The 27,348-nt window shown below is 35.5% G+C and overlaps 2 protein-coding genes across 3 annotated transcripts; one reads left to right on the top strand and one right to left on the bottom strand.

Annotated features, from left to right (window-relative positions):
- Positions 1-1,618: 1,618 nt before the first annotated feature.
- Positions 1,619-6,613, bottom strand: LOC18428293 (gibberellin 20 oxidase 1). 2 transcript variants are annotated; one of them, XM_020663693.2, is made up of 3 exons: positions 5,995-6,613; positions 3,446-3,773; positions 1,619-1,950 (listed from the first exon to the last, which is right to left on the bottom strand). In XM_020663693.2, the coding sequence occupies exons 1-3, from the start codon at positions 6,492-6,494 to the stop codon at positions 1,699-1,701; spliced, it is 1,080 nt and encodes a 359-aa protein (XP_020519352.2). In that variant the 5' UTR covers positions 6,495-6,613; the 3' UTR covers positions 1,619-1,698. The 2 variants fall into 2 exon arrangements, with proteins under 2 accessions (XP_020519352.2, XP_088712267.1); XM_088856141.1 differs by lacking the exon at positions 3,446-3,773.
- Positions 6,614-14,936: 8,323 nt separating this feature from the next.
- On the top strand, positions 14,937-17,066 carry PLA-I{BETA]2 (alpha/beta-Hydrolases superfamily protein). The gene has a single exon (XM_006837331.4). The coding sequence runs from the start codon at positions 15,080-15,082 to the stop codon at positions 16,805-16,807; it is 1,728 nt and encodes a 575-aa protein (XP_006837394.1). The 5' UTR covers positions 14,937-15,079; the 3' UTR covers positions 16,808-17,066.
- Positions 17,067-27,348: the final 10,282 nt, after the last annotated feature.

Here is a 27,348-nt window from a genome sequence, read left to right as displayed (position 1 = left end):
ATTCCATAGTAGATTCGTCGTTTACAGTAGCAAAATTAGTAGCTTACTATAAGGCTACCAAACAAGCTTTGTAGTTGCAGAAATTTATCTCGGGGCTTCGGGTTGTAGATTTTATTTCCAAGCCACCGAGATTTTTCTATGATGATTCTGCTGTAGTTTTCTTCTTTTAAAACAACAAGAGCTTGGACTTATCCCAACATATAGAAATTAAATATCTTGTTTTAAGGGAGAAGGTAAGGGTACTTGTAGTGTCCATTGAGCACATCAATACAAAACTGATGATCGTTGTTACCTTGACCATGGGTTTGAGTCCCAAATAGCTTGTAGAACATGTTGCTCATATGGATTTAACTAACATGTGGAATGCACTTGATCAGTGGGAGTTATATTGCTAGCATACAATATGTGATACTTATTCAATTTGATTTATACATATTGGATGCATCAAAGTTCCTGTTTTATATGTACACATAAAGATATCAGGATAAAAAGTTTTTTGGAACGTTTTTAGGTGGGATATGGATTTTAACATATCATAAAGTTTTTGTCCACCGTAAATGTTACATGTTGGAGACTATAGAGAGTGTTGGTACTAATCCTATAACCATGGAATGACAATGTGTCATTTATAGAATACAATTAGCCTTCATGATTTGGTATTAGTAGTTTCACTTGTCAAAGTCTTGATTTTAAGAGAATATTTTATATTTACTCAAATTGAGGATGTATTTTTAATTATAATTATTGTTAACCTAAGTGGGAGAATGTTAGAAAACATCCTCAATTTGTGGTATAACAATAATTATTTAAAGATAATATTATCCACAATTTAAGTAAATCGATTATCCAATATTAAGATAAAGATTCGTGATAATCATCTCCCCCACTCTCTCTTAAAGATAACCGCCTATGATGAGTTAAGATAAAGGAAACAAACATAATAAGGAAATGATATAAGGTGACGGTCCCAGCTCTTACTCATTCTCCATAAGAAAGTTTCCCATCAAGCTTGGAGGAGAAAAGAGGTGAAGGTTGTTCCACCCCTTCAGGGATTTGAACAACAAGCCGTTTTCTTTTATTGTTTGATCTTGGAAGGTATATTTATAGCTACTGTTTTGTTCTTATTTTTCGGTAATCATGAACAACGATCTAAAAAGATTTGCATGTTTTACAGGTTCTTAAATTTGTAGTTTATTTTTACAAAACTACCATCATCATCCGAGCTTTATCCTTATTACTTGGGATCGGCTATATGAATCTTGTTTCGCCATTCCACTCTATCAGGGGCCATAACTTCTGTTAGACCGTAAGCACCATATTTTGTAGTATGACTGAAGGTATAGCTCTTAGTAGTGTTGAATGGGGGAATATGATTCGTGCAGCCAACCCCAAAACTAACTTTAAAAAAAACTGCTTTTAAGATTTAGAATCATTTTTTTTTATTCTGCATTCATGATGTGGACAGTCAACTTTATCCATCTCTGAAAGTCTAAATCCACAACTTATCTTTAAAATGGATTATGGAAGGTAGACGCACTAGAATAAAGTGCTCCAACTAGAGCACCAAAACTCTATCCATAAATAAGCGTGTGAGAGGAGAAGAGTATAATACACTATCCAAAGGAAAATGTGCACATCTAGTGCATTGGGGCCTCATTTTATTGTAACAATCTTTCGTTCACTCCTATTACAAATTTGTCACTCTATGGTGTATCTTTTGAGAGCAGATTTACCTGTTACTCTCTTTTGGATGATCAGCTCTCTTCTGAATTGTGCCCATGTAAAAGGAAGGTATCTTTTAGGGTTTTTTTCTTGATCAATAAGCTGTGAAGGGCTATCCACCACCATGTCACTCGCGGGGCTAAGGAAGTAGGCAATAGAGAAGCGTTGCTTCTCTTTGTTCACAACAGCTCTGTGAACCACACTCTTCAACCTTCCATTACTCCATGCCTAACGAAAAGCAAATTTGGGGTTAGTGTCTCTGCTTGGAGATAGGGGAAAAGACATGAAATGCAAAATCACAAAGCATAAATGGCATAGCATTAGGTTTCACTTTGAAATAAAAGGAAAATATATGAAATTTATAATTATTATACGAATGTTCATAGGAGGATCATAGTTACCAAGATCAGATGACCGCTTGGACTACCAACTAGTAGTACTCTGGTCGGTTTGGTCTAAAGAAAAAATCATATATGGTTGAAAACTTATCAAAGAATTAATGTTTGGCCGGTTTTAGCCATTTGGACTGGCTAGTTTTGACTGGTTCAAGCAATAACAATTTTATTTAATATATGTTATAATTTAAATTATTAATTAATTAATTATATATATATATATATATAATCTGGACCAACCATTTTGACCAGCAACCAGACCGGTTTTGATCAAACTAGACCATTCACCAATTCGGTGACCAGTCCGATCCTCATAACACTGAGGAGAATGGCAAGACAACTTAAAACAAGTTAACTCATTTTTCAAGAGTAAAGAGGGAAATCATGTATTAGAAAGTGGGCTTGCTGGTTCAAACTATAAACCTTAGGCAGGTGAGTAAGAGACCTTGTGTATGTAGGATTTTGAAAGATTTTAGATTTTCTGGGAAAATAAGAGAGAGCTTAAACATGTTAATGGATAATACAACCATAAATTGGCGAGGCAAAAAGGATTTAAGCGTATGTGCTGCGAGAGTAGGCCTGCCAGACCACCCAAGAACATGGTCTGCAACCAAAACACATCTATCATATTTGATACAGTACAGATCAACCTTGTGATTTTCTTTTTTAAAAAAAGGAAAAAGATTTTGAGCCCAGTAAACCTTAACGGAAGTCAAATTTTTTAGTTGGATTTGATCTGGAGCAGTTTTTTTAGCTCAAGATGCACTCTAAATACTTCAATTTGTATATGAATAAATGAATGTGCGCCTACATATATGTGCATGCATGTTCCACATGTAATTACAAGTGGCATAATGTTTTAAAAGTTGGACCCAGGCTCTGATTCATTACAATCGGAACCCAAGCCCCATACAGTTCGATTACGGCAAATAAAGGTTGGACCATGGGTTTTTTTTACTGGGGGATTTTATCAAAATATACCTACCTTGTCAAATACTAAAAGATTTATTGTGTATTTTCAACTATTCCAATTGATGATGATTATATGTACTCTGGTGGGCTTTTTGAAATTCAATAAGAAGAAATGAGTAAAAAGTTAGAAACTTTAATTGTTAGGTGTATTTTGAAATTTTCCCTTTTTAGTAACCAAAATTTTTAAAAATTATGAAAAACAGAGCTTCAGAGGATCCCATGGTTCTTAGGTTCAGATTCGCTTAGCTTCAGACCAACTCGGGCAGGTCCTAAATCGGCAATTTTTTCGAACATTGCTCGGTAGAAATAAATGTGTGTAATTGAATATGAAATGATGCTTCATTGCTATGACTTACTTCAAGTGTGTCACCAACATTGATGATAAATGAATTGGGGAGGGGTCTTATCCCAACCCACTCCTCATCCTTCTTTAGAACTTGGAGGCCCCCAACTTCATCTTGCAATAGAATTGTTAGGGTATGGGGGTCAGAGTGGCTCCCTAACCCTAGGCATTTGCTTGGTAGAGGGCAAGGAGGGTATCTGTTGATTCTGATCATGGTTGCCTCTTTCTCTTCAAAGTTCTTTGAGAAATAGTCATGGGGAAGGCCTAGTCCATGAGCCAGCATCTCAAATATGAGCATTCCCAATGCATCCATGGCATGCATGTAGTCAAGCATGGCATCACTGTGAAGGAATCCATTGCAAGGTGATGCACTTGTTAGTAAATATGATTTTTCAATTGCCATGTGGTCAAGCATGGTCTCTCTCTGTCTCTGTCTCTGTTTCTTGCAGTTGCCATGTAGTCAAGCATGGCAACTCTCTCCCCCCCAATTGCCATGTAGTCAACATGGCATCCATCTCTCTCTCTCAATTGCCATATAGTCAAGCAATTTATTACTTGGACCATCAGTTTTCAATGTTTTCAATCTGCTCCATCTACTGAAGCTTTAAATTTTATAACCAAAGATCAAATTAAATTTTCAGGCCATCATAACAATTTTTGTCATTGAAAAATCATCTCTTGATATTATTTAGAGGAACACCTTACTTTGCTTGTTTAGGGCTTTAACTTTATACAAACCACACCTTTTCATGGATCCTAAGTGCGATTTTAGTTTTGGAGACTGTTAGCATGCGGCCAGCCCGTATATTGTAGAAATGCGGGTTTGGCGATAAATTTATTTTTTAAGTATAATTTGATCCCAATTTTTAGAAAATCCATAATCTTTAACATGGAGATCATGAATATAAAAAATAAATAAAAACTAAAAATAATATTTATATTAAAAAAATATTTAAACCGTTAGTTACAATTGTTTTTAGATGGATTTCGGCTTTATACCTTTGAGCCGGTCCAGCCCCGCATGAAACAATTTTCCTTTAGTTTTTGCCGAAATGCAACCACCACGTCCTTGGGTTAAATAATAGAATAAATGGGGAAACTTGTTCATTTTAACGTATAAAAATTTAATGGAAAAACTCTCCCCCAAAAAGGAAAAAGATACGATGGTTCCATGGGAGCAAATTGTACATTTGGTTCCACTCTAAAATATTTTGTTTTGGGTTTTTCTTTGAACCCAAAACTCTCAAATCATATTAACTCATACCTTATATTTATCTAGAAAAGATTGACTTGAGCTCAAAATATGCTCCAAATCAATTCCTGCTTTGAGTTATATGAACAATCCATTTAGTGGACGAATCTCAATCTCCTTTTTTTTTCTTGGAAATTTATCAAAAGGTACGATATCAAGTATTTAATACTTTGCCCATAACTTTTTATTTAATTTTAAAAAAATCATTAAAATATACATGACCATAAGTTAGGGTAGATGAAAAATGATAAATCGTTAACTTGTTAAAAAGTTAGGTGTATTTTGATAAATTTTCATTTTTATTTCATTAAAAAGAATGTCACACCATAGTGTTACATGGTTACCTCAATTTCCATTTCCCTAGGTAGAAATGGATTTCAAGGGTTAGAATGGGATTTGGTTCCTCAATCCATCAAAAAAGTGGACTTCGTTGTGGTTTCATGGTATTTGCATGAGGCGCGGGCTCATGCCAACAGGCTCAACACTGCCCTTAATAAAAAATTTCTAGTCATATAAAAAATATCATAGATAATTGGCACAGTCCTAGTACAAGGATGGTTGTCTACCATTGGTAAGGGATACATGTATGCACTGCAGTGTTCAAAAAATTGAACCGGCCTTGGGAACCCAAAAATCGGCTCCCGGTTAAATTTTTTTTAAAATTATGAAAAGTATATTTAAAGTATTATTAAACAAAGTACATCCAAATTTAGTCGAAAATTAGTGAAAAAGTGGATTCTTTAAAATCAATTTGTGCTCAAAAGTATTTTTGAAATTATCTAAAAAAATAGGAAAAATATAAGAATAAGTATTCATGGCCAAAACACTTTACTATATTTACCAAAATGATAAAAACATTAAAAAAACTCATTACAAACAAATCTCTTATTTTTTGAGATTTTATGGTATTTCTTTTTAAAATACCAGACCAGACCCCCAAAATCGACAAAAACCAGATTAGCCAGTGCCGGGTTCCGGTTTGACCGGCCGGTTATGAGTTGGACCGATTGAGTTTACGAACACTGATACACGACTAATGGACCCAAGGCAGAGGCAGTCAAGATGGCAAATGCCACAACATAACATCTTGGATTTCATTCTTACCAAGTCCCAAAGTTAACAGAAAATAAAAAAGAGAAAAAAAAAAAAAGAAAAAGAAAAAAAGAAAAAAAAATAAGTAAAGAGGGAAAAAAAGTTAACAGAAAATAAAAAAGAGAAGAAGAAAAAATAAGTAAAGAGGGAAAAAAAGAAAGAAAGAAAGAAACACTACAGGCACATACCCAAAGAGGTTTCTCCAGCTTAGAAATTACCTAAAAGGACTGTGCTCATTGCCAAATACTTTCTTAGAGAAGGTGAGGACTTGTTGGGGAGATTGCAAAAGTTGGAGGCTCTCAGCCCATGGCAAATTGTGGCCATAATCAGTGTTTGTAGGAGAGTAACCCAATGGCAAGTTACTTGACCTTTCTCCCTTGAGTTTTTGCTCCATAGGAAGATCAAAAAGCCCTAAACATCTCTCCTTCATGCTCTCTATGACCACATTAGGTATTCCATGGTCCACAAGCTTGAAGAAACCCCAGCTCTCACATGCCATTACCATGTCCTTGCACAGGTTCTCATAGGCTTCACTCTCTCTCTTCCCATCTAAGATTTCCAAGAGACTGATCAAAGGCATGTTGTCCCCACTTTCATAATCATCATGCCTTATCTTGGGCCATTCATTCTCTGACCACATAAAGTCCTTCACGTATAAGCTTTTATGCATGGTGGAGAGAGAAGAAACCAGTTGCTTTTGGAGTTCTTCAACTTCCATTACTAGGTTGATGAATCTTTCACTCCACACAGAGAGAGACAGAGAGACAGAGAGAGAGAGAAAGAGAGAGTGTAGCTCCCCTTCCTATGCTAATGTTGGTTACTAAGATCCAATAAGATACCAAGGCTATTCTTGTTGATAGCAGTTGGATCTTAGTTAGTTTCTAATATATAGAGCTCAAGTCCAAAGCTTAGATCCTCGAATCCTTAACCATTTTGAATTATAAGAAGGCCGATCTCTCAAGTCTTGTGTTATTATAATTTTATAAATTATGGTAAGAACCTAGGTTTTGATGAAACAAGGGGGTTTCGTTGTCTCAAATGTGTAGGGGTGGCAATCAATCCAACTAGACTTGGGACCGATGGGTAGATCAGACCTCGGGTCTGAGTATGGGTCCAAATTTTTGGATATGAAAGGTTGGGTATGGGTCCAAAACCTGGACCCGAATGCTATTTGAGCCTTTAAAAATATAGGTATTCATAAATGTTATTTTTAGAAGTAAGCTTGCAAAAATAACGTTGTCTATTTTATTTTGGATGTAGATTCACACCATCTTAAAAGATATGCCACTTTTTTATATTATTTTAAAAGATGTGTCAAGTCTACATCATCCAACTAAAATGAATGGTATAAGATGTCACAATCTTACTTCTACAAGTATAGTTTGCCATCTTATACAAACTGCCACATTAGGGTTGAGAATGGGTTAGATCGGGTCTCGATCCATTGGATTCAGATTTGGATACGAAAAGTATACATGAGAGCTAGATCCGGATCTGGACCCAATTGGATCCAAAATATTTAGATCCAGATTCAAATCCAAAAAATATATATTGGATCTGGATACGGATCCAAACCCAGTCAGATCCAAAAATATTGTTTTAAAGATATCAAATAATATATAACAAAAAAATGCTATATATATATATATATATATATATATATATATATATATATATATATATATATATATATATAAAATATTATGATATTTTAATAATTAGGTCAGATCCAGATCTGATCGACTTATACCTACCGATCCAAAATACTATTTAAATCCAACTTTTGATCCAGTCTTGGATCCATGCTCAATCCAACTAAAATGAAATTCGAGTTTTTGACCCAAACCGAATAAATTCTCCGACCTACTGCTCCTATTGAAGGTTGTTTGCCTTAGTTATGACGTCATAATGACACCTTCTCTGACCTACTCCTCCCATTGAAGGTTGTTTGCCTTAGTTATGACGTCATAATGACACCTAGCCATGACATGTGGTTTCTCACCCCATTGGCCCAACAACTGGCTCCACATCTGAGGACTTGGGTGATCATGACCTAATACAAACCCTAATACATCATGCTTATTCTTAGCTGACACGGTGTTTAGAAAGTCGGACTCGAGTCGAGTCATGGTGGCCCCGGTCTGACTGAGGTGATTCCTAATCGAACAAAGAAAAGTTATAGAAGGGTTTTTTTTTTGTCTCTGAATAACTTGTCTCCGGATATGGTCAGAACCCTGCGTAGACTGAAGATTTTTCAAGACAGGACATTTTTTCCATCTAACTATTAAGAGAAGATGGACAATCACTCCATCGTGGCCCCATTTTTCAACAGCTTTCAACCAAAAGGGTGTCAATCTTCCCCTTTTTTCTTCTGCTTTATTTATTTTTTGTTCTTTTTGTTTTTTAATGTTAACTTCAATTTTATAAACCAAACTTAAATGGGAAAAGTTTGTAAGGTACTATCTAGACCGTCAATTCAAGTGTTCATACATCGGCTCGATTTACACTATTTTTTAATATTTAAATTTTATAATTAAATATAAAATTTCAAGTCATCATAAAGATTTCTTATACTAAAACAACATATTTCGGCACTATTTGAAGGTGCTTTAAGGCCTCAAACTTATACAAAACCTACCCAACTTAAATTTCCCAAATTTGGGTCGTACCTTTTTCTTTTTTCTTTTTTTTTAAAATGCCCAATTTTGCAAAGTTTTGACCTAAACCCCATATTTTAAGTTGATCTTTGGCCTACTTTGACATTAATATGTTCCCAGTTTTACATCATTCAAATTTCAAACTTTGATATATGTTTCACTTGGCTTGGTATTTTACTCGGACTTCTACCCAAAAATATTGAAATGTAAAACAAGGCCCAAGAAGTCATAACAACAAGTGAAACAAATTCAATTCCTCATGTGAGTGGCTTTGAGAACTTAGTTTCTATATCCTTTCTAACATGTAAAGGATGTAATTTAAGACATTTTGCTTAGAGCTGTAATTTCTTGGACTTTCGTACTAGAAATTCACAATTATTCTTAGCCCTTTGATGTAAAATTAGGTGGTTAAGAGTGTGGAGGAATTCGTCATATGTAAAATCAGGTGGTTGTGTATTTCTCTACAATAAGTTCCTAAATTTGATTTTTGGAATTTGAGCATGGTCAATGACACACCCACAGCCGCCTAATTTCACATCTTAGGGTAAGAGATGATTGTGACCTTTTTATACCAATACTTTCTGTTTTGCTATACCCCTTCCCACATCCACCATCCATCAAGGGCATGGATGAAGGCCACTGTTGCATCACGTACATCATGCATGAATATATATAAATTTAGTCTAGGTAAATATACACGTGTTCATGGTCTTTTCTGTGTGCCAATATCTTGAGGATATATTTTAGAAATCTAGATACTTTTTTTTGAAATATTATAATAAAAGTACTTAATGCCACCTAAATATTACATTTCTTTTCTTTAAATGAGGTACATGCATAATGTTCTCGAAAACCAATTTTGAGATTTAACATTTTTTATACTCATATTTATGTCAAAGCAAATACATATTCTGTCCACATAACATGCATTTAGTTTAGCAATATATATATATATATATATATATATATATATATATATATATATATATATATATATATATATATATATATATATATATATATATATATATATATATATATATATATATATATATATCATGTTTATTATTCATGATAAAAAAATAACTTTTATTGTAGCAATAGAAAACTTTTAATTGTTGTAGAACAATGGTTTTCTTTTCTTTTTTGCTTATGGTTGACAATTAGCCTAAGTTTTGTAGAAATCTCGTTTGAATATTGCTCAGCAAAGAAATTATTCGATCCTAAACCACTTTTTTTTTCTCATGAAAATCTCACATAGTTTTAAAAGGGCAAAGTCTATAACTACAATAAATATCTAAAAGTTAGAAAATAAAAATACGAAACAGATTTTGTTTCCATAAATTATTCTTAGATTTATTTGATGCTTATGATCAAATTCTAAATTTTTCCAAAATCTTGAAAAAATAAAAATGACATTCAAGAATAGAAATCATGTCAATTTTTACCTAAGGGGGGTCATGAAGTTGGGTCTGTTAAAATACACTGATACGTGTGGTTTATATAAGGCGTACACCTTAAATAATTAAATTAAGGTGCACCTTCATAATCACTTTGAAATTTATTTTCTCATTAATTATGAAATTTAAAATTTCAAAAACAGTGTAATTTGAGCAGGTTTATAAATACATAAAAACGGCCTTGATAAAACTACATGATGCACTATTTTTAGCATTGAAACAACTTTTTTTTTTTTTTGCATATGTATGCCTTTCTTATGCGGTATATAAATTTGATACCTTATATAAATATGGAATATGTTTATATAAGCTTGAGGCCCAAAACAATCAAACTAAGATGTACCTAAGAAATTAACTAGAAAAGTTGTTTCGATGCCAAAAAACCCTGAAATCAGATCATCTTGACCTTGAGATAAAAGGACTTAAAAAAATAAAGAGAACTTCAAGTTTTAGAAAGAGTGCATCATGTAGTGCATTATTTAGATTGTCAAATTTCAAGATTTTCGAATGCTTATGGATCTGCTTGATTTACACTATTTTTTAAGCTTTAAATTTTACAAGTAGATATTAAAATACATTCCCATGCCATCACAAAGATTTCAATATTGTAATGGCATCCTTTAGCACTATTTGAAGGTGCACCTTACTTTGATCCATGGTTTTGAAACTCGGCCGAGACAACTTTGACTCGGCTTAGCAATTCGGCCTTGCTCTTTTGGAAATGCGCATTTACGACGAGTTGGTTGTACACCAATTTTATAAACTATATTAATATTTATAGGTCACACTTTAGCCAACATACGTTGTTAAGACTCTTTGGTTAGTGTTTACGTCTAGGATTTCACAGGGTTTAAATCCTGGCCGAACCAAACATCAATCGCATGTGCCTCAACCTTATACAAACCTAAGGGTGTCAATGGACTCGACTAAAAGACCCCAGGACCCAACTGTGTATACGGACCTCAGGGTTTAAATCCAGGCACAATAACATCAACCTCAGGGATCAGATCCTGGCACAACAACATCAATCGCATGCGTCTCAGCCTTACACAAACCTAAAGGTGCGCCTCAACCTTATGCAAACCTAAGGGTGTCAATGGACCCGGCTAGACAAACCTAAAGGTTGCACGTCTCAACCTTATACAAACCTAAGGGTGTCAATGGACCCGGCTAGAGACCCCTGGACCCAACTGGTATACCGGACCTCAGGGTTCAAATCCTGGCACAACAACATCAATTGCATGTGCCTCAGCCTTACATAAACCAAAGGGTGTCAATGGACCTGACTAACACTCGAGGACCTAACTGACACCCAAGGACCCAACTGGTATACCGACCTTAGGTGGAAACAAGAGTCCAAATTTTAAACTCAAATGCTATTCGAGGCGGAAGTAAGAGTCCAAATTTTAAACCCAAATACTATTCTTCTCGGTAGATTGTATATTTGGTACACAGACCGCGAGACACACGGTTACACCGACACGCAAGACACACGGTCTCCCAAACACACTCTGGTACAAACGCACTTAGGCCAGTGCGTAAGCCCCACTAACTTTTTGACCCTATCTAAAATGTCTCTACCTACTGAAACATATAAAAAAAACACGTTCTCTTTCTTTGCTTTTTCTTTGATTTTCTCTAGGATCAACAGGGGCACACTTAGCTTCTGCAGGAGTATATTGTACGTTTACTTCCTCGGGCAAAAGAGCTGTTCCGGATAATCTTTCTATGTTAGATTTTAGCATCCATCTAATAATCCGAAAAAGGAAAATTGGATTTTGAGTTATTTAATATTTACATCTTGCTCTTCAAAAATTATACGGTTCTTATTCTATCATGGGACGTTATTTTTTTTTTTTTTAATCTAAAATGTGCAACTTGACTTTTAGTTTTGGAAAAAGTTTATATAAGGTTGCAACTTTAAAATGTTAAGGAGCACCTCAAAAATCCATCATAAAAGGTTGTTTTGATGATGAAAAATCTTCTAATTGCTCTTGACATCAAGATGTATGAATATAAAAAGAAAAAAAGAGTTCGAGTACTAAAAATAGTATATCTTGTATCATATTATGTGGACCATCAATTTTTAAGATTTTCAAGTGTATATAGATCTACTTGATTTGAACCATTTTTGGAGTTTAACATTTTATAATTAGCGACGAAAATAGATTCTCAAGCCATCATAATAATTTTTTATACCAAAGTTTTATTTATGATCAAATGTGGAGGTGCACCTTAATTTGATTGTTTAAGGTTGTAACTTTATACAAACCACAACCTTTTAGTTTTTAAGGTTATTTGCTATGTTTGAGGCTTTTTTTTTTTTATATATATATAAGTCGAGCCTGACTAGAAAGTAATCATCTTTCGGCCAAACGGGTGCCGGAGTCTTTTTTTTTTTTTAAAATACTTATCTTTTTATAGCGAAAAATAAGCCCTTTCTACCCCAAAAAAAAGAAGAACATATTGCCTTTTGGGAGTACATCGTGGTGCACGTAGGATGCCAACATGCCAAAATCAGCTATGATAGCATTTGGATTAAAACAGTTTGCTGGCAATTCTTCAACCGTCTGATGGCAACGATGAGTGGTTGAGGCCACACTCCACTTGGAGCTGGACTTTTTGAAGAGAGCAACACATGTGACAAAATAACAGTTGATAAGTTGCTAGATTACTGTTTTAAACCTGAATACAATATCACAACACAAAACCTTAAAAATAATTGTTCCAACTGTCGTCATGAGTGATGGGCTGCTTAGATGCATTGTTCATTTGAATTACTCTATGAATGTAATTAAATAAGGATTGGTACATCTCAACAAGAAACTGAAAACTTAATATCACTTATGACTTTGTATGCCTCCCCAAGATGTTCAATCATTTTCTAAGGATAAGAAATATGTGAAATATAGTTTTTTGTATTTAGTTTTCATTAGAAATTTTAAATTAGTTGAGAAAAGGCTCTGACAATGACAATAATTATAACTTCCTAAAACGAGAATATTTGCAAATTTTTTCAAGAGGTAAGGAGCCATATTTGCATCATTTTATATTGGCAAAAAATTGAGAAAAATTCAGCAACAAAATTGAAAGACAAAACAAACATATAAGAAAGAAAATTAACAAGAATTATTTAAATTTATATGGTTCGTTACAAATATGACTACGTCTGTTAGTGAGAAGATATACTCTATAAAAAAAATCTCCGAATGAGTTAAAAATACATAAATATTTTATATAATATCTCAAACCCTAACTTGACAACAAAAAAGCATATCCTTATGGCCAAATACTTCTGTCAGTCCCCCAAATTTCCAGGTAGCAGGACGGCCCAGATCAACTGAAGATAGTTATTAAGCAACCAATAGTAGCAGATAAGTATCACACATATATGGTGTACGGTATACATGTAGTGTATAATATTCAACTAGCATTAGAACCCATCTCCAAGGTTGTGCATTATAGATGCACGTACATAACACATGTAAGCGCTTCTTTTACGGTCTTTAAATGGATATAATTTATGGGCAAGCTTTTTATGCTTTTTCTATAGTATAGTATAGAAGTTCTATCATCCTCTTATCCAACCGTCCATTCTGAATAGAGGGTTAAGATTGTCCCAATCACAATGTCATGTCTCTACATTATTTTATTTTGACTTTTCTTCTATAAACTATTTTAACACCAAATTTTGGACGTCCATTCCTCTATTAAACTCGTACGCGTGAAAAATATATCAAAAAAAATTTCAATAAAATAAAATAACCAAAATACCCCTGAAAGATTCAAGATGTATTTTGGTCATTATATTTTATCAAAAAATTATTTTTAATATTTTTTATAGGTGCGCCGAATGAGAAGATGACACGTACCAAATTTCATATTTATACAATTTGTATAAAAAAAACAAAAAATAAAATATTTTGAGACGTCGAATATAAGATCAAACGATAAGTGACTCTTTTGATCAAAATTGAACGGCTGAATGGTCGGGGGAAGATAGAGCTTCTATGCTATAGGAGAAACATAAAAACCTTTCCCATAATTTATATGTGTCTAAGGATGCTTAACCAATCAATCTAAGAGCATTAGTCTTGATCCTATAACGATATTTTTAGGTCATTCTCACCCATCTGATTAAGATCAGACAGTTGTACGTCTACCGATCTCCAATATAGGTACACACATTAAGGTTTTTCGAAACTCGAGAATATTTTAAGTTAATTATATGGAGAATATGGAAAATTTTTACTTTTGAGGTAGAAGGGTTGAATTATGGCTTTGAGATAAACAATATCAACGATGTGAACCTTGTCGCCCAAGTTAACTTTAATTTAATGACAAAGAAGACCTGTTCCTTTCTTAATAACCTATTCAAAAGGGTAACCTCCAACAACTTGCGTGGACATTCTGGTCAGCTCAAACACTTCCTTTTTATCAAATACCGGTTTTACACCTATGAACTTTTGACTTCGCTAATGACCAAACGGCCCCCATTCAATTCAATTTCTAGCTAATCCAAAATCAACGGCAATTTGGAATCATCAATCCAGATCATGACTGAATCTTTGGGTAATCTTAAGAGAGAAATGTTTTAGATTGGCTCAATTGAAGTATTGGAACTGGCTTGATCAACCCTCAAGCCCCATTTTTTTTTACGATATTTTTTTTTTTTCTTCTTCAATCTTATTGTTCATAATTTCTTAAAGTTTCTCGAACCTAAAAACCTTTATCTTATTTATTTATTTTTTTTATTCGTTCAATTAGCGATTTAGATCCGAATCAAAATCAGTGGATAGACGATCTATCTCTTAAGGCATATTAGTCTAAACTCCATCATCATAACTATGATAACTGCTCAAGAAGGCATGGGCATTTTGGGTAGTCTCAACAAAAATCTTGACCGCGTTGTTTGGCAGCCTCTTCTCTTTGGGCCGTACAATCTTGAAAATCCACGGCCAATCAAAGGCTCCAGTCTAATCAGGAATTCAACGGCCCAGATCCTTGCTTTTAGACCATTGAACGGCCAAATGCTCCAAATCTACGGGCAAGCTCGTGCATTGCCTTCCTTATTAAATCACACCAGTGTTGCAACCATTTCTCACTTGCTCACACCTTACGCATTAGATTAAATTTCTTAGCTCTGAGCTCTCAAAATTTCGCTTAAATTTGGGAAATTTCGTTAGATGCAGATTGGCTCGGCCATTTCGGCTCCGACACGGTCATTTTTCCCTGCGGGGTGTGTCGGAGCCGGCCAAATTTCCAGTCTCAACCCTCAGCGAAGGCATCGAAACACCGTGAGGTCGTTGCCAAAGCATGCACCTACCTGCCGTAATCTTGTTGGGAATTTGCCGGAAACCAGGCCTCGTGATGCCGTTCGAGAGCACTTGAGAAACTTGGATAGGATTCTAGCGAGAGAGGATCAAGCGGGATTGGAGAGAGAGAGTTTTGTGGAAAAGTGTCCCGAAAATTATGAGAATTCAGGCAGAATCAAGGAGTCGAGGAAGGCGAACGTGAACCCACTTTTGCGACTATCTCTCGTGCAGAGGTTCCTCAATGAAAGGCTCTCGATCATGTCTCCGAGGTGGGGTTCGGGTGAGAAATCACCGGAAAATGAGACTGGTTTCACTGAATTCAGGCAAGAAACTGAGGCGGAGAGTCAGGTGGCTCATATCTGGGGCAAGCTCTTGAATCCAGCAAACTCGCCTCGCAATAAACTCGGCGAGAAATGGCTTGAATACCACGGAAAAAATAACTGGGCCGGCCTACTCGACCCTCTCGACGAGAATCTACGCCGAGAAATCGTCAGGTATGGCGATTTTGTGCAGGCCGCATACGAGCACTTCTACTCGGACTCGATGACGAGCCGCGAGCCAACCACGCCTAGCCATGTGGCAGTGCCCGACAGATCATACAGGGTCACCAAGAGCTTGTATGCCACATCATCACTAGGTGTGCCTGACTGGTTCAATAATGTGGTGCCCGATTGGATGACCCGGCGGTCTAGCTGGATCGGCTACATTGCTGTGTGTGATGATGAGAGGGAGATTGCAAGGCTCGGCCGCCGAGATATCGTTGTGGCATTGCGAGGCACTGCCACATGCATGGAGTGGGCTGAGAATTTCAGGGATATTTTAGTAAATTTGCCAACCGGGGATGGAGAGGACGGCAACAACAACAACAACAATAACAACAACAGCAATAATGCTGCAAAGGTGGAGTGTGGCTTTTGGAGCCTTTACAAGACACACGGCAAACACATCCCTAGCCTCTCTGAGGAGGTGGTGGCAGAGGTGTCGAGGCTGGTGCGCGAATACAAGGGCCAAGGCCCGCTAAGCATCACAATCACCGGCCACAGCCTAGGCGGGGCCCTCGCGCTTCTAGCAGCAGATGAGATCGGAGCCCGCCTCGGGCCACAGGAGGCCCCACCAATTGCAGTTTTCTCTTTCGGAGGGCCCCGTGTGGGTAACAATGCCTTCGGAGCCAAGCTAGAGGGCAACGGGATCAAGGTTTTGCGCGTTGTGAACTCGAGGGATGTCGTCCCTCAGATGCCCGGGGTCCTGATGAACGAGGGGCTCAGAGCTAGTGTTCACGCCGCATTGCCGATTGCCGACGGGCCACTGCAGGAGTGGACATACTCACATGTCGGGTGCGAGCTCCGATTGGACAGTCGACAATCCCCATACCTCCGGCCGGATGCCGATGTGGCGGCATGCCATGACCTGGAGGCCTACCTTCACCTAGTGGATGGATTCTTGGCCTCCAATTGCCCCTTCAGGGCAAGTGCCAAGAGATGGGTGCAAAAGCTAAGGGACCAGAGCTCCAATGCCAAGAGACTGTGCAAGAGCAAGGCCTTGAGGGTGACCCTAGAGAACATGGAGTCCACCCCTATATGCTTGGCTAGCCCATCTTGAGCCACCTTGGAGAATACATAGTTTTCAAATTATGAGATTATATGCAATGAGACTACTTACCTATTGAACAAAGAATTCATAATTATTTATAACCATCTGATGTGAAATTTTTTATAGTTTTGATGTGTCATTAAGTTCAAGAAATTTTTTTTTGAACTTTGAGCATGGTTCATGGAATAAATGCAACCACCCAATCTCACATTCAATGGTCAAGATTAACTCTAACCACCTTATACAAAAAATAAGTTGTCTCATTGTATACTGTTTTCTACATAAACACTATTCTTTGTTTTGCCGTAAGTGTTGAACATATCTAAGGGGTGCTATTTCTTGTGGGAAGTATGCTTGTTTGAAGATAAACACTTTGAATTGTCATATCTTTGATTAGATTATCGTACTGAAAAAAAATTGATGTTGTGTGTGTATACAAAATATCCTCCCATTTGATTGATCATAGCTTTGGTGTGCTAAATGTATGACCATCATCAACATTATCCGACCCCTATCCCCATTATTGGATGGGCCAACTATATTTGTTATGTTATTATTTACTGGAAGAGTAAGCCGTGATTGAACATGAACCACAATGGTGGTGGCAAAGAGTTAGATATTGCTATGCTGAAATCTTGTGCTATTGGACTCAACAACAATGATGAAAAAAACTGTCGAGTCGATTTAGAATCGTTAAATTTAATAATAATGATAATAATAAAATTATGAATTAATTTAGAATTGTCTCAATTGGTTAGGAACTAACGATTCCCCTGTTCTAGACGGTCTCGTACAAGGGAATTGCCCCAATAGTTTGGAATGGGGTGGTTCACGCTTGGTTTACCGTAAGGACTTAGGTGTCATTTTAATCTTAAGCGATTTTTTTTCTTTTTTATTTTATTTTTTTGAGAGATTTAGAATTTCCTAACCTTTTTTCTTTCAAGAATTGGCAAGCCTACTTAGATCGAAAATTCATGCTAATTTGTACATCCAAAATTCTTCTAATTGCACCCATTGAGCCATCTCACAAGATTCACATTTATAAAGGAAAGTATACATAATATCGTTTACATGGATCACCTTCTCTGGCATGGCAATTGGTCTAAAACAACTTTATTAATAGTTTTAAAATTAAAAAAATAAATAGAACAATAATAGAAAATGAAACAGGTTAGAATTGGGCGATTTAGCTGATCTATATCGCTCGGTTCCTTGTTAGACTTGTTGATCAAGATTGCTCAGTTCCCTTTTAGACTCGTCATTCCTCTCATAGAAGAGGACAAGTACGTCTAAGTCAACATTTCCGATTCTAAATGGGAACCGATCTAGTTCGTGTTGGAAAATTGGTGGGTAAAATGGGGTAAAAGATGGTACAAATTCAGGAATTCGACATGTAATTTCTTCTTGTTTTCGGGCAGTAGCGCTATCTCAAGACGGTACTTGCCCCTCGTTGATGGGCAAAAACGCTATCCCAAAACAATATTTGCCCCCCTTCGATATTGAATTTGATGTGCATAAGAACGACAATTTGTAAGTCAGAGGTGCCTTCGCACGTATGTTTGCGCATATCACGCTTCGTGTGCTCCACACATGCACCATTCTTCTTCTTTTCTTTCTTTCTCCCTCTTTTTTTTTTTTTTTTTTTTTTATTTTTTTATTTTTTTATTTTTGAACATTAATACAAACTTTCCATTAAATCAAAAGATGCTTACAAAATACAAGGTATACACGAAGAAATCAAAGAAGAAGCATTAGAAGAAATTGGTTACCAAAGAAGGGGAACAAACTCCTTCTTTAGCCAAGCCATCTGCTTCCTCATTCGCCTCATGGAAGTAATGTTGTATATTAGTATTTAAGGATGACATAATACCCCTAATCTTATGCAACAACACTCTAAGATTATGGGACATTGAAATCTCCTCGGCTCCAAGCTATAACATTTGCCTAATCTCCTTCAATAATCTTATCGCCTTCCTAATGTGAAAGAAGTTTTAACCCCTCCAAAATGGCTCGGGCCTCCATTTTATTCGCAATAGCAAATCCACAAGGGCTTGAGTAAGAATACAAAATATAGCCCAAGAGGTTTCTAATCAACTCACCATAGCCTGGTGCACCTGGATTACCAAAGCTGCTTCCATCAAAGTTAAACTTGATTGAATGTAAAGTAGGAGAAGGCCAAATAGTAGCTCTTCGGCTCCAATTTGTGATGCCCACATTCGCCACTGCTAAGGGGTTGTTGATTATAAAGCTCTTTGGGGTAGAGCCACTTTCTTTGTGAGCGGAGAACCAATCAGCTGCTAGAGCCATAATATTAGATTTAAACATTGAGAACTACGTACTAATTCCCTGAAACACTCTACGGTTTCTCTCCTTCTACACACCCCAAATAATACTTACCCACAAAGAGCACCATAGGATACTACCTACCTTCGGAAGTCCATGTGATAGCCATTGAGCGAGAAACGATACGCAATGCCCTGGAATTTGTACGGATAAGTTCAAACATTGTTGGACCCAACTCCAAAGTTCATAAATGAAGGGACACGATATGAATAAGTGTTGGGCCATCTTGTCACTGGCATTGCACAAAATACAGACATTGGTTATATTAAATCCTCACTTCCTTAAATTATCCACTGTGGCTAGCTTATCTGGATATAGGATCTATATAAACAACTGAACTTTAAGTGGAACATGTAGTTTTTTAATCTGGAAAAGTCCTTAGTCTAGTTGTCTATATCGATCACAAAAAATAAGATCATATGCTGACTTTACAAAAAAGTCCCCCAAGGTAGTGAGGTCCCATATCACATCATCCTATAAATTAGGGAAGATATAGACATTGTTTAACATGTCCAACAAGATTTGATACTCTTGAATAAAAGTATCAGTCATTCTCTTGTACGTGCGATGAATAGACCAAACAACGTAAATATGATCATCCCCACTAGCCTCCTTCACCATGGCTAGTGGGTTTGAGACTTTAGAAAACACATCAAGGAATAGTTATTTGAGAGGGTAGTTGCCAAACCATTTATCATACAAAAAAAAATGTGGATTCCCCATTGCCCACGACTTTCTGGAAGTGGCATAGATAGATAGGTCTCTTAAAATCAATCTTAAGAATTCATATTTTTCAAAGTACAAACGCCCAAACCTCCATCTGTCATAGATGCGCACACCTTTGCTCAACTTACCAAATGAAGTCTTTCTTCTTTTCATCATCTCCCAACATAAATTTCTCATAAGTCTCTCAAGAACCCTTACAATCTGCTTCGGCATTCTAAACAATAACATGTAGTAGACCGGTAGATTGGATAAAGTAGATTTAATAAGTGTGTTTCTTCCTCCTAAGGACAAACTTTTAGCCTTCTATAAATCAAATTTTTTGTTAAATCTCTCCACCACTGCATCCCATATAGACTTTGATGGCCATGAGTCCACCAAAGGGATACCCAAATATTTACAAGGCATCTTCTCAACACCACATCCTAACAATTCAGCCATTCTTGACGCTATAAGTTGAGGGCATCCGATACCAATCAACTTAGTTTTAGAGAGGTTTACTTTTGGCCCAGTTGCCAGTTCAACACTCTTTAGGAATATCCACAATCTACTGATCTCCATAACATCTGGATCACAAAAAATCATAGTATCATCTACATACGGTAAGTGTGATACAATCAACGCATTGTTCCTAACCTAAATCCTAACCTAAAATAAGGCCTTTTGATAAAACACCTCTTAGTATTACACTGAAATTTTTTGCTACCAATGTATATAAAATAAGTGACGCTGTATTACCTTGTTGTAGTCCTCTAGAACTCAACACGTGTACCATCATTCTCTCCTCTGTACTAAAAGTATAACAGACGGGAATGCATACTCTTAAATACAACTCAAGTAACTCTCCCCTCTTCAATGTGGCACTCAAACCCACAATATTCTCTCTCTACGAAAACAGCTTAAGAAGAAAATCACAAAACCATATTGTTATTTTGAAATACACAGAAGTATTTTTCAAATCAAAATAATAACCGGTCCTACTGATTCCAAGTTCGAATGAATATTTTTTTTAAGCTCTCGGTTTGCTATGATACGTAAGGACTAAACTTGCGTTCTCTGTTTGACATAAACATGCACACTACGGCCTGATTCAGCTGAATTCTCGTGTATTGGACTCTCCTTGCTTTACCAAATAAATCCACTGCAAAGAAGAAACAAGGAAAAATTTTAGAAGAAACGCGGAAAAACTACGTCTTTACCATAAAAAATTAGGGAATTATGTGGAGGATCAAATTTTAACAAATTTTACGTGAAGGTCCACCTTAAATGCTCTTTTTTTTCGTTTTCCAATTTTACCGCTCGGACTGCTTGGCTTATATCTTTCGATCGGTCCCTACACTATGAAATTTATATTCCATGTATTGGTATGAGATTTGGAACCTCAGATTAGTTCCTAGACTATAAATTTCACAATCCACATACCAGTTCAAGGTTTGAAACCTTTGATTGCTTGGCTTGTACAATTTTCATACAAGTCAAGTGGTTCGAAGTTTGGAACCTCAAAGTCCCTGGCTGTGACATTTGTAGTCCAAAGACCGGTTAGAAGTTCTAGACCTTGGGCCATTAGGTTTCTATGACATTCATGCAAGCCTAGCAGTCTAAGCATCCAAACCTTAGACCGGTCCCTACAAGTCAAAAATTTTTAAAAAATAAAATTTAAAAACAAATCGATGTTTCAAACATTGTACTGTTGGAAAAAACCAGGGCATTGTTCGGTGGACCGCCAGGCAAAGATTAAATAAAATTTGGACCTCCGAGTAATTCCCTATTGTATTTGTGGTACGGGAGCATTTCCCCCTTATACAATGAATCAAGTCTCTAAGCGTCCTTTCATCAAAAGAATAATTTTTATGCTATTCACACCCCCTTTATCTTTTGAAAAATCACTTATGCTTGCCCACTTTCCTCTATATTTCCTTTTTATTTATTGCTATGACCCCCTCTCAAATGCGTCCTACATTGAGGAACACGGAGAGAGAGAACAGTGTGTTTTAGGGCAGAGAGAGAGAGAAGAGAGAGTGTGTTTTAGGGTAGAGAGAGAGAGAAGAGAGTGTGTTTTAGGGTAGAGAGAGAGTTTTAGGGTAAATAAAGAGAGAGTTTTAGGGTAGAGAGTGAGCGAGAGAGTTTTGGGGTAGAGAGAGAGAGAGAGTCTTAGGTTAGAGAGAGAGATTTTAGGGGGTGGAGAGAGACACCATTAGGAATGGAAAAATAATATGAAAACACCAAGCTTCAAAAGAAAAAAAAAGAGAACAATAATAATTTGGAAACATCCTCATGGCCCAAGATTAAGAGTTGCTCTCCATCACAAAATAAAGTTAAAAATTGAGTTTCTTAGGACCTATACATGTGTCACTCATGTCACCTTCAAGGTCCATACCATGCATTTAGCCACCTTGTTCTCATGCATGACTGACATCAATTGTGATTGCCCAATTAGGTCCACCTTATATTATCGAAGCCTTTTTAAACTACAATAATAAACTGAAAAGAGAAACAAACAAACAATTTTGCACTCATATTAAAACTACCATATTAAATGGAAAGTAAATAGTAAAGCACTTCTCTTGTTAGGGGCACATTACTTATTATTTAATGAGAGCAATTTTCGTAAGGCCGCGGCCTTGAGATAATTGCATCTTAAAATCTGGCTGGAAAATACAATTTTGACACCGGAAATCTTTGTGATGCCTATCAAATTTATTTTCACCCCTGATTATGAAAATTACATTATAAAAGTAGTGCAAACCTGATAGATATGTGAACACCTAAAATAAATGGTTCAAAAAATGTTATGTTTTTTTCCGGTCCATAATCGTTACTATCAAGAAAATTGATTTACAGTTTTTGACACGAAAAGTACATTTTATAGCAACATTTGAGGTGTGGCTTTATAATTCATTAGTCTTACCAAATACTTTACTTATTTTAATGAGGAAAAAATTTATATAGAGCAGAGGCTCTAAACAATCAAAGAAGAGGTTGTTTTGATGTCTAAATATCTTCAAATTGATCATCTCAACATCAATATATATGGACATGAGAAAAATAGATTTCAAGTTTTGCAAATAGTGCATCTTGTAATGCATTTTTGGACCGTCAATTTTCAAGATTTTCAAATTTTTATAGATTTGCTCGATCTACACTATTTTAAAACTTTAAATTTTATAATTAGAGATGAAAATATATTTTAAGGCTATCACAATGATTTCCAGTATTGAAACCACATTTCTCGACACTATTTGAAGGTGAGCTTTAATTTGATTGTTTAGAGCCTCAACTCTATAAAAACCACACCTATTTAATAAAGGAAAATGTTAGAATTAGGCCTAGGCCTAATAAAAAAAAAAGTAAATCCATGATCCAAATCTCACCAAAAATTGCAATTCCAATACAGTAATTTGGTCAAATTGATCATCTCTCACTTTACTATTATGGATGTAAAATAAATAAATTTTAAATCCAAAAAATAGTAGATCTTATGACACATTATCTAGACTGTACATTTTTAAGTGTTCACAAATATGTAAGATCAGTACCATATTTGGAACTTCAAATTTTATAATCAAAGGTGGAAAAAGATTTACAAGCCACAACAATGATTTTCAATTCCAAAATTATTTTTCTGGCGAGATTTTTAGTTGAGTTGTTACTTTTTTTTCTTTTTTTTTTCTTTTTTTTTTTTTTTTAAGGCTTAGTCCTCATGATAACTTCATCCTTTCATCAAGGGTACAGTGACCCAGTCAAGAGAAAGCACCACAAAAACCATCATCCCCCATATTTTAAGCAAGGACAATGCCAGTGGCCACCAAACCGAATGCATATCAAGATATGCACTTTATCAATAAGATTATCCATCACAGAGTGCTTCTATAAAGGGCATGGATAATCCTGGAATATGCCCAGCCACAAACCTTCAGATGTCTCAAAAAAATTTATAATGCAAATGAAGATATCCCAACTATCCTTAAATATTAATGTATAATATAATAATTTATAATATCAAAATAGAAAATATTTATATTCATTAAATAATTTATCATTTCACATGTTCATGTTTAGTTATTTCTTAAAGGAAAATGTTTATATAAGTGCGAGGCTCTAAACAATCAAATTAGGGCGCACATCAAAAATTTCACTAGAAACGGTTGTTTTGATGCCCACATATCCTGGAATTGATCATCTTAACCTCAAGATGCATGAAAATGAGAAAAAAATGAATTTCAAGGCTATTTGAAAATGCGCTTTACTTTGATTGTTTAGAGCCTCAACACTATACAAACCGCACTCTTTCTTAAATTAGAACCACACTCGAGTTCAAGAGAACAATTTGATCCACAATTTTTTCAAGAGAACAATTTGATCCACAATTTTTTTAAGAGAAAGTTCTTGGTATGATACCATTGCAAAATCTTATTTGGCTATTATGTTAAGTATAACCTTGAGAAAGATGTGTATGATTAAAACAGACTTGCATATGTCATTTTCTATATGGGGATTATATACTATGAGAGCATTTATATTTAGTATATAAAGGTCACACTCACAATCCCCCTATAGATTTGAAATTTGGCAGCTGAGAATAGGTGACAAAGTTTGAAAAAAAAAAAAAAATTGAATATTGTGCAGAGTCTAGGGGCACACCCCTAGTTAATATATGTACCTTGAGTTTTCTATGTGGCTCAACACATATAACTCATTTGTATTTGGGGACACAATTGTCGAAACTTGATCTGGTAATAGGGAATGAGCCAACAATTATGTCATGTATTAATTATATTTTAAAATATAAATATTATTAACTTGTAACATTATTCTTGGCTCATTTCCATCTATCCAATTAGCAATAGAGGAGGTGACATATAATTAGATGTTCACGGAGGCACCTAAAAGTTCCCTAATACTTTTCCATCTTCCCTACTTGTTCGGAAATACTATACTGTAGAGGAGTGGAGGGACCCTTGAACCAGTTGACAATGGACTTCTTTGAGGACTTGCGAGTATCATGTTCCAAATAAACAAGCGCTACAATATATCATCTTATTTTAATTTGAAAAAGTACGTAAAGAGATCATATACTTTTAACAAGGAGGTCATATTTATTTTTGTCTGTTAGATTTCAAATCTGGTAGTTGTGTGTGTGTCATTTACTAAACTCAAAGTTAAGAAAAAAAATTCTTGAATTTTGTGACACGACCCAAGCCATCCAATTTGAATAGATAATAGCAATTATTGCCCCTTATAAATGGTCTCATAAATACGATCCAATTTAATTTGGGTACAGTTTTTATAATGCTGAGGCCTTAAACAATCGAAGTAAGGCGCATCTTCAAACAATGGCAAAAGATGATATTTCTGTACCAAAAATATTTATGATGGCCTAAATATATTTTTTTATCTCTAATTATAAAATTTAAAGCTTAAAAAATAGTGTAGATCAAGCAGATTTATGAACACTCGAAAATATTGAAAGTTGACGGTCTAGATAATGCATTACAAAATGCACTATTCTAAGACTTGAAGTCCACTTTTTTTTATTGTTTGTTGTTTAATGTCCATATATCTCAAGGTCGAGATTATCGGATTTGAGAGTCCTTTAGCATAAAAAAAAAAAAACTTTTTCTAGTAAATTTTTGAAGTACACCTTAATTTGATTGTTTATGTCCTCAACGTTATATAAACTTTTTCCTTTTAATTTTGTCACTACTCATCCAACAAATAGTTTTGCTTTGGGTCGTTAGTAACGCCTTAAGCACTATGATTTTAATTAAAGAGCAAAATCAATAAGTTTGGTTTGTCGTGTAATTAATAAAACGAGAAACTTATCATTATACATCTATGAGAGGAAATATTTTTAACTATTTATTTTGATTTAATTGTAACAATTAAAAATATACGATCATGAGTTGCAATTAGTATTATCAAGGAGAGGACCCACAATCGAATCGATGAGAGGTTTGGTCTATTCAAAACTAGTCCAACCTCTTGTCAAACTGGTTGGGCAGGATTTGAAAATATGAATAATGCTTGAAAAATAGAAATTTTTGACAAAATAACTTGTCTATCTTTGTTTTGCCAATCTAACTCGTCAAAACTGGTCGATCAGACTTGCTAAAATTGATCAAACATTATTTTGACTTATTTTCAACTAAATTTCATATTTACTTATTTTCAATCAAACCTCGTTTCCACTTCGAGCCAGACCATCTAAACCAACATAAAGTGATCGGTCCAATCAAATTTGGATAATTGGAATAGTTGAAAATCGGTGAGATGTGATAAATTTCCTTTTTGGGCAGATTAGCCCCCATCTCAATCTTGTTTTATCATTTCCAAATTGGAATTTATAAATTTCAGTTTTGGCATAAGATTTAGGTTACTTTTTGGTCTGAAACCGTTACCAACTTCATTCCCATGTAAGATGTCAAATAGGCAGCGACGCGTTATTTTGCGAGGATAAAGCCCTCATGTTTGAGTAAAATATCGAATGTACCCCTCACATCGTAGAAATGTACAGAACCAAACCAACAACCATACACCACAAAATTGACAAAATTACTATTCATGAACACCATGAGGAGCCTTAGGGTTACCATAAGTGTTTTTAGGAGTGGTAACAGGGTCAGGTCCAATTGGACCCGGACCCGAGCCCGAATAGTACTTGGGTCCAAGTTTTGGACCCAAATCTGATTTTTCGGGTTAAAAAGTTGAACCCATACCTAGACCCGAGGTCGGGTCTGCCCGTTGAATCATGTCTGGTTGGGTTCATTGCTATCCCTAGGTGTTTTGAGGCCCAATTTTTGAGCGGCTCCGAATGCAAAGAAACACCGTATGTTCCTTGGTGAATTTATTTCTGGCCCTCAAAATTTGGATATAACGTTTTTAAAATAGTGCAAATTTGATTGATGCAAGGTCTATTGTCTAGATCGAATTTTGAGATAACAACGCTAGAGCCTTTCTAGGGTTCCAAGTCCAATTCTTTACATGAACTTGGCGAACATGATATTGAATGACAACCCCATGGACATGCAAAATTTTGGATCCTCAATCCAACCTTTTCTGTGTTTTGTGGGAAAGGAGCCGCACTATTAACTCCCCCTCCTTGTTTTGAACATAATGTTCTTTGCAAGAACAAAGTGTTCTATGTTTAAACAACATAGGTGGGAATCACTTATTTGGATAAGGAATGGGCTCCATGTGGATTCTGACTCGGAATCGTCTGATTCGGCCATTTATATGCAAAAATCTTAAAAAACTTTCTCTCATGATTCGGCCATTTATATGCAAAAATCTTAAAAAACTTTCTCTCATTTATCAGAACTTTATTTTTTAATTTGTTATTTCTTATATCACTCACAAAAAAAAAGGAAGATGAATCTATGCACTTTTTTTTTTTTTTACACCAGATCCTTGATTTTCTGAATCAAAATCTAGATCAGAATCTATGAGTAGGAGAACTACTTAGCAAACCCCCCCCCCCCCCCTTC

The sequence above is a fragment of the Amborella trichopoda genome, chromosome 13 (genome assembly GCF_054954075.1).
Source record: "Amborella trichopoda isolate Santa Cruz 75 chromosome 13, AtrichopodaSantaCruz75HAP2 v2.0, whole genome shotgun sequence".
In the NCBI taxonomy this organism is placed as follows: Eukaryota; Viridiplantae; Streptophyta; class Magnoliopsida; order Amborellales; family Amborellaceae; genus Amborella; species Amborella trichopoda.
This window is presented reverse-complemented; position numbering and strand designations above follow the sequence as displayed.